The 12,500-nt window shown below is 44.4% G+C and overlaps 1 protein-coding gene across 3 annotated transcripts in view; it reads left to right on the top strand.

Moving 5' to 3' along the window:
* LOC135200079 (cholesterol transporter ABCA5-like) overlaps positions 1-12,500 on the top strand; it is a 271,083-nt gene that overhangs the window by 32,482 nt on the left and 226,101 nt on the right. For 2 of the 3 annotated variants that reach the window (XM_064228374.1, XM_064228377.1), the window contains exon 2: positions 3,272-3,439. In XM_064228374.1, coding sequence (XP_064084444.1) covers positions 3,272-3,439 — 168 coding nt within the window. Of the gene's footprint in view, positions 1-95; positions 507-3,271; positions 3,440-12,500 lie in introns of those variants that run through there. The other variant, XM_064228375.1, reaches the window with a different exon arrangement.

Raw genomic sequence — 12,500 nt, 5'->3', positions numbered from 1 at the left:
TTTTACATTTATTGATCTCCTCGTCTACCCAGCATTTAGTTAAATATTTTGATTGCTAGAGAAGCAGCCATATTCACCCAAATATCAGCTGATTTCAGGCGGGAACCCAAAACACCCCATCCAGAGATAGGAATTTCCTGCTAGAGAGGGGGAATATCCTAGTCTCTTGTCAGCTTTAGGGACGTATCCCAAAGGGAAGGATGTAGGTAGCCTGGTACTTATTAGGCCTAAGTCTTAAGCTCTTTTTCCTGTGAACCCTCTGCTGGCTGTATGTTCTGTTTCCAGGATTGCCCTACTCTTGGGGGGTCAAGCTTGACCCCCAACACCCAGGAAACACACCTGCCTTCGCTCTCAGTCAGCTCCAGTCGTGACCTCGGACGGATGTCCCACCAGCCAGAGCCTTCCAACTTAGGCCTAACGAGGCGTTACTGGTGCGCCCAGAGCCCCAGACCTGAGACAAAGCCGATGCTGCATTTCTACCAATGTCCACTGATCATGGCATCCAGGTACGTCTTGTGAAACAGCATATTGCCAGTTCCTTACCTCCTAGTGTCTATTTACTCCCCATTTTCACAATTCAAACTTCTAATTCAAGGGAATATCCCTTTGTTCCTCTCACTGCCTTGTGGCCGCATGCTTCCCTTGTGTGATCGTCCCAGACAAATGAAGTCATTGCATACCTCAGTTAAACACTAGAGTGCCTTTTCCCCAGTGTTAGAGAAACTGAATACCTAATCGTAACTTGTGCAAGAAGTCCTTTTTTTTTTTTATCCTTCCAGATTCCCTGAGTCACGTGTCCAAGTCTGCGCTCCCTCAAGTGTTGCATTACCGCAAGATTTCGAAAACCAGCTTTTACCTGAATCTCATTTTAAGCCAACTATCATCCCCTTGTGAGAGAGATTAGTCCCCGTGTGGACCAGTTGCATTTACTCTTTCTTCAGGCCAGTAAACGGCCTCTTGTAAATAAATAGATGTAAAGTAATTAGCTGAGTTTTCTGGCGACCTTTTTCCTCTAGAGTAAATTAATACTATAAATCCTTTAAGGTAAGTTCAAGTAATTTATTCGGCTTTTGCCCTCAACTATTTCTGTTTACGTATTTGATCCCCTTAAGGCCATGCTTAAAATGCAGCAATATACATATATATATATTATATATATAATTAATAGTATATGTATATGTAATCGCTATATATATAATAATATATAATATATATAATAATATATAACTATATATATATAATATATATTATATACTATATATAACACGTTATATATATAAAGAAGCACCCGAGTATGGCCAATAGGCCTAGTGCTTGATTCTTAAAACAGACCTCGGGTTATTCCTGACTAGATAAAAGGGTCCTGAGAGAGAGAGCATAACAGGAGATACTCGAATTAATTAAAATAATGCTCGTCAAGCATATTCACACTCTGGATCGTATGGACAAGAATAGTCTCACTTATGTACTGAAAAAAAAAGGTGGAAACCTACGAAAATATACTTGTTTGGTGCGACCCTGAATGCAATTCCACATGCAAAAATTTGCACAATTGAGAAATTTGATGAAATTATTAACTAACAAGCTGGAAAATATATTTCCTTGATTCTTGAAATAGGCCTAACCATACATGTAACCAATGCTAAACGCGGCCTAACCATGTAACCAATGCTTAAACGCGCATATAACTTGGATTTCATTTTTTTTTTTTTTACACCAACATGTGTCTTATCTATATTTCTTTTAATCAGATGCTAAACTTCTCTGTGCTTTATCAAAAGAAATCATAATAACTTTCGATATAACACTATAAAAGTAGAAAGTTAATTTACAAATATTAGGCCAATGCTCATGCACTCGGTTCATACCGCCACTCTATGGTGAACGCATGATATCACACTTTGAGAGGTGCAGATGTTTCTTTGGGGAATTTTTTTTCTTTTAATAAACAATTATTGAACTAACATTGATCATGCACTGGGGAAATATTTTCTGAGCTTATACAGTTAATCACTGATACGTATTATCAGATAAATAGGATGACAATGATTGGAATAAGATAAACTAACTGGCAACCCCAAGATTTTCTAAAGAAGTTTGATCTATTTTGAGATTTGTCGCTTCACTGCTGGAACTTACTGTACAGTCAAACCCCTACATATGAAAGTCCCTACGTATGAAAAATCCAGGTTAAGAAAGCAAAGACCAAGATTTTTTGCTTCTGTGTACGAAAATAATGCAGATTGCAAAATGATGTATGTACTGTAAAGTTTGAAATTCGCCCGGGCCAGCGAGAACAATTTTAAAACTCGCTCGCCGCCAACTCAGTAGACTCGCCACCATCCTCCCGCTCTCCCATTGGATCCTGATGCTACTCACTGTCGTAAGATCCGGCTCTCCTATTGGTCAGCATCTGTCCCATCATGCCTCTATGTAAAGGCATTCCTTGACCATTTTTTGTGGCAGTATTATCGTAAACGCCTGGAATTTGTTTGTTCATAGATTTCGTTTGTTAATGTAAAGTCGTGTTAGTGATTTTGCTTTCTGTGAACTGTAAGTTACTTTATCATGTTGTGTGTGAACTTAATTACTTACGTTATTAGCCATGGGTCCCGAGAATGTTGCTGAGGTTCACGGAAAGAAGAAGATGCTTTTTATAGAGACGAAAATGGAGATAATCAAGAAGTGTTAATGTTTTCTGCCATTTGTTAATGTGTTTCGTAAAGTTTAGTGTTAATGTTTTCTGCCATTTTTTAATGTGTTTTGTAAAGTTAAGTGTTCATGTTTTCTGCCATTTGTCCTCCTCCTCTGTCGCCACTTTCGGACAACACCTCACTCGAAAGGTAAGGTTCCACATTTTACTACATACGTACATACATGTACATACAGTATTTCTTGTACCCTGTACACTAATATATTTTATTTACAGGTAAAGTCACGGTTAGGTTAGGTATTGAATGGTCCAAATTGTTGTATTTCATTGTTTATTGGTCAATGTAGCTTTATTATAACATTTACTGTAGTGTTTTTGTAGGGCTTGGAACGAATTAGGCAATTTACCTGTAAAATGTAGTTCTAGATACGAAAAAATCAGGTTATGAAGGCCGCTTCAGAACAGATTAATTTCGTAACCTGAGGCACTACTGAATATGATTGGTTCTGTACAAGGTGGAACAAAATGTGTGATTGAAACTAATGTGGTAATCATTTAGTGTTGTGCCTGAACTGCTTTATATATAGTAAACTTTTTTAATAACTTTTTTCATTGCAGGAGTTTGTAATGCCACTGTATTTCATCTTAGTTTTGGCATTAATTCGTTTAGCTATCCCAGACACAACATTTGACCCAATAGAGACTCCACATGGTGAAGCAACAGTAAAGAGCAGCATTTATAGTCTGGAAGATCAAACACTACATGTCACCCCAAGTAATACAAAGGTAAGGCATACTACTGTCCCTTATTTATATAGTAGGCAAAAGGCTGCGTTATTTGTAAAGCAGACCCCTTTGGATGGTTACCACTTACAGTGTGACTTGTGTGGCACACTGTAAATGATGCTAATAGTATGTAGTTCTTTGTAGCATGCCCTCTTCCCTAGCTGCATGACTCTCTTGCCTTTTCTTCTTTGTATGTTCTTTCAGTCTATTTAGCTGTTCAACTTCTGTAGTTTTATAAAGTTGCAATATCCAGCTGTTAGAATAACCAGAGTTATGAGAGTCTAATCTTAAAAGTGTGTTTTAGCTGTCTCTTTAAATTATTTCTTAATATGTCAATTAGGTACATGTTTTTACAATCATTATATTGTATATGTTTTCCAAGGAATATTTGCATGTATATGAAATTTTGTCATATAATCTGGCCCAACTTGTTCCAGTTCATTAGATCTGAATTTTTCAGCTGCTAGGCCCTACATTTCTCTGCAGCTCCCTTACTTGTAATAAGATCTTCCCTTGCACTCCAGCCATGAGTCGTACAACCCTGTAGGAAGGAGAAAAATGCTCTTTTTGTGGGTTCGACCTGTGTCTGCTGGTGAAAAGTTCCTGAAGCTCACTTTTCTAAGTATAAGTAGATCCTAAATATACCAGAGAAAAAGCTAGCATGGTATGCTGAAGTTACTACCCTCAGCGCGAGCACCCAAAGGGCGCCGGTATAAAGTATAAGGGCGAGTGGAAGCCACTACTCATAGGTCTTCTGCCAATTAGAGGATTCCTTTCCAAAATCCCTCCCACGGCAAGAGCCATTACAAAGGCTAGAGCCGTTACAAAGGTTACTCCCCTTACCTTTCTCTCGCTATTACTACTACTACCCGCGCGCCATCTTCATTTCTGTAATTAGCCTTTATGTGTGTGCACGCATTTAGTTACAGCTCCTGTGGTATTTGTTTGACTTAGCAATGTCGTCTGTGGAACTTCCTCCTTCATCTAAGTTGAGTACACCAATTTGTGTTTTCGTAACTCATACAGTTACGGTGCATCCCAATTTTGCCTTCGGCCCCTCAGAAAACGTATTGAGGGCACCGTTGGCTTATCCGCCATTTTGGGAGCATCATCAGAACACGTGTGGTTCTGTTACACATTATTTCCCTTCTAATTTTAAATTATGTCAATGGTTATATACATTACAGTCATCAGTGACGTATTTTCATATTATGTGCTTAATTATTAACCGACCGAGTTAGGATTGGTTCGGAGTAAGGCCTAAAGCGCTCATGACGTCCTCTGGGGTTTAAAGAAAGGTTGATTAGTTTATATTTTAGCCTGTGGCCCCCCTCCCCCCCCCCCCCTCCCCCCCCCCCCCCCCCCCCCCCCCCCCCCCCCCAGTTCTCAAGAGTGTGTTCGTGCCTATCTCTACGTAATTTTATCATATTGTATACGTGAAATTGTTAGGCTACTAGTAGCCTATCGCATTTTTCATGGGAGAGGAGAGTCCTCTCTCTCTCTCTCTCTCTCTCTCTCTCTCTCTCTCTCTCTCCCCCCTCTCTTCTCCTCTCTCTCTCTCTCTCTCTCCCCTGGTGTGAGACATGCATGAGTTATTGTTTAATACGAACCAGGTAGATTATTGATTTATGCTCGTTGATGATTTTCATATCACTTAGAGGTTGGAAGAGTTGCATCCCTCCCTGGCTTAATCGACCAAGCCTAGGCTAGGTCTTGGAAGGTAGGCTAGGTGTCCCTAACCTTGTACCCTTTATGCCTCTCCCCCTGTCTGCGCTACGGTGCTAGCAGGGAGGATATCAAAGATAGAGAGCCTCTTTCTGATCATATTGTTGGACCTATCCTCCCTACCTATCTAGATTGAAAAATTCGAATTTAGTAGGTATGGTCGAGGGCCACCATCTACACCATGATGTCTTTGGAGGTTATTTGGCCTACCTGTCCGGTTCTATAGTGATCTCAGAAGGTTAAGCTGGATCCATACTGGGTATTCTCCTTTCGCCTTATATTCCTTTGCAACTCTAAAGGAGGCTAGGCCAAGACGACAAACATACCAGACCACTTAATATACAGTAATACAAAAAACAATATACAATAATAATAAATTTTAATTATTATTATTGTATATTGTTTATTGTATTACTGTATATTAAGTGGTCTGGTATGTTTGTCGTCTTGGCCTAGCCTCCTTTAGTACAACCTTTAGTAGTAGGCCATGTACTCCCGGTTGAGAGCGATTACCGATCGGTCGCTGTACCAATCACGACGGGCCATAGGCCCAGTCGGCCTACTACCCATGAAGTAGTAGGCTACACAGCCTTCAATAGGTGTCCATCTCTGATCGGGTTGGTGGCCAGATGATCACGACCGATCACCCCACATACCACCTACCCCCCCCTTCCCACACTTCCTAGCTCGGCTCTGCCGGACGCTTACAACTCACGGTTCTAGTAGTCTTATCGATGAACAACTGCTCGAGTTTTCACTTAAGTGGGGAAGAGAGGGGTGGGAGCGGTGGGGTTACTGGCATTATATGTGCGTAATCCCTTATGTCTCCGAGTGAATAGCTCCGCCGGCCTTACAGCTGTCTAGTATCGCACCAGCTGGCGGACATCGCTCCGGATTGTACATTTATACAGCTCCGCTGCTCAGTGGTCTCTCCTTCTAGTTGTCCTCTGGTTATGGATTTGGGCTAGGAGTTACGCTCCCTCCACTAGAGATGTGCAGGTTCAGATAGAGGAATTACCTTCCCTTGATCCGCCGCTTCAGCCCGTTCCGCCGACATTACTTAGGACAATGAGAAATGAGACTTTGAGTAGGCTAAGCTTTGGGGACTACACTGTAGATATCTCCGGACCTTTAAGGTACCGATGGAGTGTGACTCACCCTCACATCCGCTGCCGGAGTGTTGCACTAAGTTGCCGCAGCTCAGTTTCCGTCCTTGTGTTGTTCCCTGCTCCGGTGGGGACGGTGGATGGGTCAGGTATTCAACTACGATAATGCGTAGCCTTCTGATTCAGCCGACTGTAATAGAGATTAGGTCCTTCCTCTACTCCGGTCCGGCGGATCTCAGATCTCACATACTGGACTTACATCTACCTTCCAAGTACGGAATCAGGAGCAGGCAAACACACCCAAAGAATTTCTTTATTCATTCAGTGAGTTGAAATCCTTAGTGAGTAAGTCTTGAACCAATATCTAGGTTAAGGTGCATGCTCTCATCAGAGTTAACTCCAGCCTCTTGGGCCGATACTCATAAGAGATTTCAAATTACAGATGGTCCGTTGCCAGGTGGAAGGGTGCTCCGCTTCCCTTGGCAAGCCCTATGGCCATGTAGTCTGCCGCTCGCACGCGAATTGCGCCGTGCAACTCGAGCACTACATGGGCTGGCATCCGGACACGTGCACCGTCTGCTACGAGATGGTGTCCCTTCTTACTGATGAGCAGGTAAGTATCTTTGCTGCATCATTGACATAAAATTTCTGTTATAATAACTTAAGAAGTTTATTATAGATACTATTCCTCAAGTGGAATGTTAATTCCATTTCCTCTCTGACAGGCTGCCTTGGACGCCCGGCATGAGGCAAGGGTGGTGCTGAGAGGATGGGTCTCTGGATTTGGGAAGAATGCGCCGGCGGGACAGCCGTACGTCCTGGATGCAGGATTGTGCTCTCTTCTGTACAAAGGGGCCACGGCTATGATGGCTGTTCCGGCGCACGTTGCTGCCCCCATCATAGAGGCCATCCACGTGGCGACAATGCCCCACCCGGAGGATCAGGAGGACTTGATGGCGGAAGAGGTGGCGGCCATCAACATTCATCTGGAACCCATGGCCACTGAGGAGGAGGGAGGTGGGGAGGTAAGTGAGGCAAGTAGTCTCCTAAGTCCTATTCCTTCTTCTTCCTCTTCTTTCCTGGGTTTCTCTAAGACTACCCCTACTTGGGAAGGATCGCTTTCAGTAGTGCCCAAGATTAAATCGGTAAGACCGAAATCCCTTCCAAAAGGATCAAAACCGACTCCGTCAGCGGCGACTGAGCTGTCGTCGGCCCCACAGCCGTCGACTTCTACCACCAAGTCGCCTGCTGCCAAGGATTCTCCCCCTCCTGAGGGGTTAAGAGCTAAATCCGCCAAACCCAAGGCAACGGAGTCCGCATTTGACCCAGAGGCCTTCGCTAACCTTCTAGTGACGAAGGTTAGCAATGTGATTGACCAGAGGCTTGAGTTGATATGACTCGCCTCGGACTCAGATACCTCTGGCCAGGCAATAACGTCTCTGACCGAGAGGATCAGGCCCCTGGAGGACATGTTGACCGGATTTCTCCACTCCGGAACACCGGCGCTATCTATGACAGTGCCGGATGGGTCAAAGCTACCGCCATTTGACAATAACAACCCGTGGCGGTTAGCATTGCATGCCCCATTCTCAGATGGGAAGTTGACAATTGAAGGGTGCGGAACCCGTCCACTGGAGGACTTTGAGCTCTTCCCGCCGGGTCTCCAATTCCCATTCCCTGGTTTTGTCAGACTAGCAGAACATGCGCTAGTCAGAGTAGACAAGGTCCCGAAGGAGACAGTGATCTTCCCTAGGGATTAAGCTCAAGCTGTTTGGGTTCGCACCCTCTCCGACTGGGGTTGCGTTGATACTAGACTAACACCACATAAAGGTAGCTTTACCATGTTTGTGACTCCAGACAGAGTTCCGTCGCCCTGTACATCCAAGGTGTCAGAAATAACTTTGCAAGCAGTGGCGGAGGATAAGCCCCAACCAGTGCTAAAAGAGACAGAGGCTACCTCTCTACTCTTCCTCACAGGTATGGAGTTTTGGAACGACGCTCCGGCTACGTTTACAGCAGGTAAACTTGACCCGAATTGCACTTCCGCCCTATTCTCTGAGAAGCTACCTAGGATTCCGGACTACTTGGTCAAAGCGGAATTCGAGGCAAGGACCCGACTAGGAAGATCTATCAACTCCGTCACTGCGGCGGAGTTGGTAGCATCAATGTACACCGACGAACAGTTGTTCCGGATCCTGACGAAAGCTCTACCACAAAATTTCCAAACGGACCTGTACGACTTTGCGATGGCGAGATGATCATGCAGGAAGCACTTTCTGGCAGGTGCCTCTATAAGGCACGAGCCTAATAGGCTCATAAAGTCATCAGTGTGGGGAGAAAATTTATTCCCGAAAGACGAAGTCAACGACGTCTTTCATGAGGCATCCAGAACCTACCAGGCCTCCCATCCTCAGGCGGTCATGCAAGCGGTTCCGGTATCCCAGGTTGGCAAGCCTTCAACATCTAAGGCTCAACCGCAGCAACAGTTTGTCTTAGTACAAACTTTGCCGGCTCAACAGCCTTCAACTTCCACAGCCATAATGACCTCCCCAGCCTTCAACCCCGCCTATGAAGCGCGGGATCTATTTCGCAGGTACAATAGGTATGCCGGAAGTAGCAGGGCCAGAGGTGGCTCCCGACTACGAGGCGGACCAAGGGGTAGAGGCTTCCGGGGAGGTAGAGGTAGCAGACCTGCAGCCAACCAGTGAGAGCCCGCAGGTGGGAGGGAGATTATATCTCTTCTGGGACCATTGGACCTTCAGTCCATGGGCCCACAGTATAGTCTCAAAGGTCTGGGGTGGAAATGGGAGAAAGGGCCCCCTCTGCCAATCAGTTTTTATCAGATGCCAACGGCGGACCTTATAGACTATACCAAAGATCTCCTGCAGAAGAAGGCTATAAAGAAAGTAAAACGCCTAAAGTTTCAAGGACGTCTGTTCAGTGTCCCAAAGAAGGACTCGGACAAAAGAAGAGTGATTCTGGACTTGTCCCGTCTCAACTCATACATTCATTGTGACAGGTTTCGCATGCTGACCGTCTCACAGGAGCGGACCTTACTTCCCCGTGGGGCCGTCACCACCTCTATAGATCTTACAGACGCTTACTATCATGTTCCAATAGCAAGGAACTTCTCTCCGTACCTAGGCTTCAAGCTAGGAAAGCAGGCTTACTTATTCGGAGTCATGCCGTTCGGGCTCAACATTGCGCCCAGGATATTCACCAAACTAGGAGAAACGATAGTTCAAGAACTAAGAACGCAAGGGGTAATGTTAGTATCCTATCTAGATGACTGGCTCATTTGGGCAGCCAGCGTTGATGAGTGCCGCAAATCAACAGCCAAGGTGATAAAATTCTTGGAATTTCTGGGTTTCCAGATAAACAAGGAAAAATCTCGGCTCGTTCCGGCTTCCCGCTTCAAATGGCTGGGAATCCAATGGGACGTAAACAAACACAAGCTATCTCTTCCACAAAAGAAGGTCAAGGAGATAGCGAAGGCTACGAAACAGTTCCTCAAGAACAAAAAGGCTTCTCGGCGTACCCAAGAGAGAATCCTAGGTTCGCTACAGTTTGCGTCGGTGACAGACGTCCTATTGAAAGCCAGATTGAAGGATATCAATCGAGTCTGGAGAAAGAAAGCCAACATCAATCTCAGAGACAAGATCTCGATAATTCCACCCATTTTGACAAAAAGGCTTTGTCCATGGACGGAACACCAGAACCTGGCCAAGCCAGTACCACTGCAATTCCCTCCGCCGTCTTACCATCCACACGGACGCATCTCTGAGCGGCTGGGGAGGATATTCGCAATACAAGAAAGTACAGGGAACGTGGTCGGATATATTCCGCCAGTTCCACATCAATATTCTAGAAGTGATGGTAGTTCTCCTGACCCTAAAGTGAATGACTCCGGCCAGAAACAGTCATATAAGGCTAGTCTCGGACAGTTTAGTAGTAGTCCACTGCATAAACAGAGGAGGCTCCAGGTCAAGCAAACTGAATCACATATTGATTGCAATATTTTCATTGGCGGCGAAAAATCATTGGCACCTGTCAGCAACTCACCTGGCAGGAGTAAAGAATGTTATCGCAGACGCACTTTCCAGGACAACTCCGCTGGACAGGAAGTCATTCCGGTGGATTTGCAATCAAATTCCGGGCCTTCAAGTAGACCTATTTGCCACGGAATCCAACCACAAACTACCATGTTACGTGGCACCCAACCTGGACCCTCTATCTTACGCCACAGATGCGATGTCCATAGATTGGAACAATTGGCAGAAGATTTACCTATTTCCACCGGTAATTCTTCTGATGAAGGTCCTGCAGAAGCTAAGATCTTTCATAGGACAAGTAGCATTAGTGGCACCCAACTGGCCAAAGAGCAACTGGTTTCTGCTTTCCACTTCTTCTAGAACTGAATCTCCGGCCCAAACGGATCCCCCGTCCAGAACTGACACAGGTAGTACAAACTCAGACTGTGTCAGCTTCCTCAAGAGTTCTGAGTGCCCTAACTTTATGGACTTCATGAAGTTTGTGGCCCAAAGGGACGCTAGTATTGATCTACTAAACATCTTATTCATAGAATCAGATAAAAGAGAATCAACGCTCAGGCAATATGATTCAGCAGTAAAGAAGTTGGCCATTTTTCTAAAGGATTCAGCTGCTCATAAGATGACCACAAATCTGGCAATCTCGTTCTTTAGAACTCTATTTGAGAAAGGCCTAGCCGCTAGTACCATTACTACAATCAAATCAGCCTTAAGGAAGATTTTCAGATTGGCTTTAATATTAACTTGTCAGATTCATACTTTTCGATTCCAAGAGCATGTGGCCGTCTGAGACCAATAGACTGCCCTCATACGGTCTCGTGGTTTTTGAATGACGTACTTAAATTAGTCTCAGACACTAATAATGAGTCATGCTCATATATAACCTTTCTTAGAGAGACCTTATTCTTAATGGCCCTGGCCTCAGGTGCCAGAATATCTGAACTCTCGGCTCTCTCTAGAAATCCAGGCCATGTTGAATTCCTCCCGTCGGGTGAAGTATTACTATCCCCAGATCGGAAGTTCTTGGCCTAGAACCAGGACCCACAAAACAGATGGGCTCCATGGAAAATTATTCCTCTGACACAGGACACATCATTGTGTCCTGTTGTTACCCTTAAATCCTTTTTAGCCAGGACATCCGAAAAATCTTCAGGCCCCCTGTTCATTAGAGAGAAAGGTGGTACGATTTTTCTTAAAGGTATTAGACAACAAATACTCTACTTTATTAAACAGGCCAACCCGGATTCAGTCCCACACGTCCATGACATCCGAGCAGTGGCTACCTCTATTAATTATTTTCACAATATGAATTTCGAAGACCTGAAGAAATATACGGGTTGGAAATCTCCAGCAGTATTTAAACGCCACTATCTCAAAAACTTAGAGGCCCTTAAATTCCCAACAGTGGCTGCAGGGAGCATAGTCTCCCCTGAATGACTGAGTCTTATCAACTCCTTCCCTTAGCCTTTTTCTCATTTCTTTCCCTTAATACTCTCTCCTTCCTACCGGCCTCGCTTGTATTCCCTGCCAAACCTCTCTCTTCTGGGCCGGGCTGATTCGTTTGCCATCCTGCCACCGGAACATGCATATAGTATTGAGACCATATTGGTTTTACGGACCTGTCTGTACATACCCTTCTATATTGCTTCAGATACCATGCTTTTATATTGTCTTATTATATTATCTTATTATTACTAGTTCTAAGCCATAGTTTAAGTTCTAGTGTAATGCACTGTAATAAGTAAATTTCCTGCCTTATTACAGTGCATTAAATTTATTCTTTAAGTGAACCTTAGGTTTCATTATCCCCTTTTATATACTTGTTTGGTATCTGATAAGCTTGGATGGGAATTCTCTGATACTTTTTCACCGGCAGACACAGGTTGAACCCAGAAAAGGGATTTTGACGAAGGAAAAATCTATTTCTTGGGGAAGACCTGTGTCGCCCGGTGAACCCATCCCTTCTTCTTCTTTCCCCACCCTTAACCAGTCCAAGCTTTGGGGTCTATTCCAGGAATGAAGATGGCGCGCGGGTAGTAGTAGTAGTAGCGAGAGGAAGGTAAGGGGAGTAACCTTTGTAACGGCTCTTGCCATGTAAGGGATTTTGGAAAGGAATCCTGTAATTGGCAGAAGACCTGTGAGTAGTGGCTTCCACTCGCCCTTATACTTTATACCGATGCC

Source organism: Macrobrachium nipponense, chromosome 26, assembly GCF_015104395.2.
Source record: "Macrobrachium nipponense isolate FS-2020 chromosome 26, ASM1510439v2, whole genome shotgun sequence".
NCBI lineage: Eukaryota > Metazoa > Arthropoda > Malacostraca > Decapoda > Palaemonidae > Macrobrachium > Macrobrachium nipponense.
Note: the sequence above shows the minus strand (reverse complement) of the source record. Positions and strands in the feature narration are given on the sequence as shown.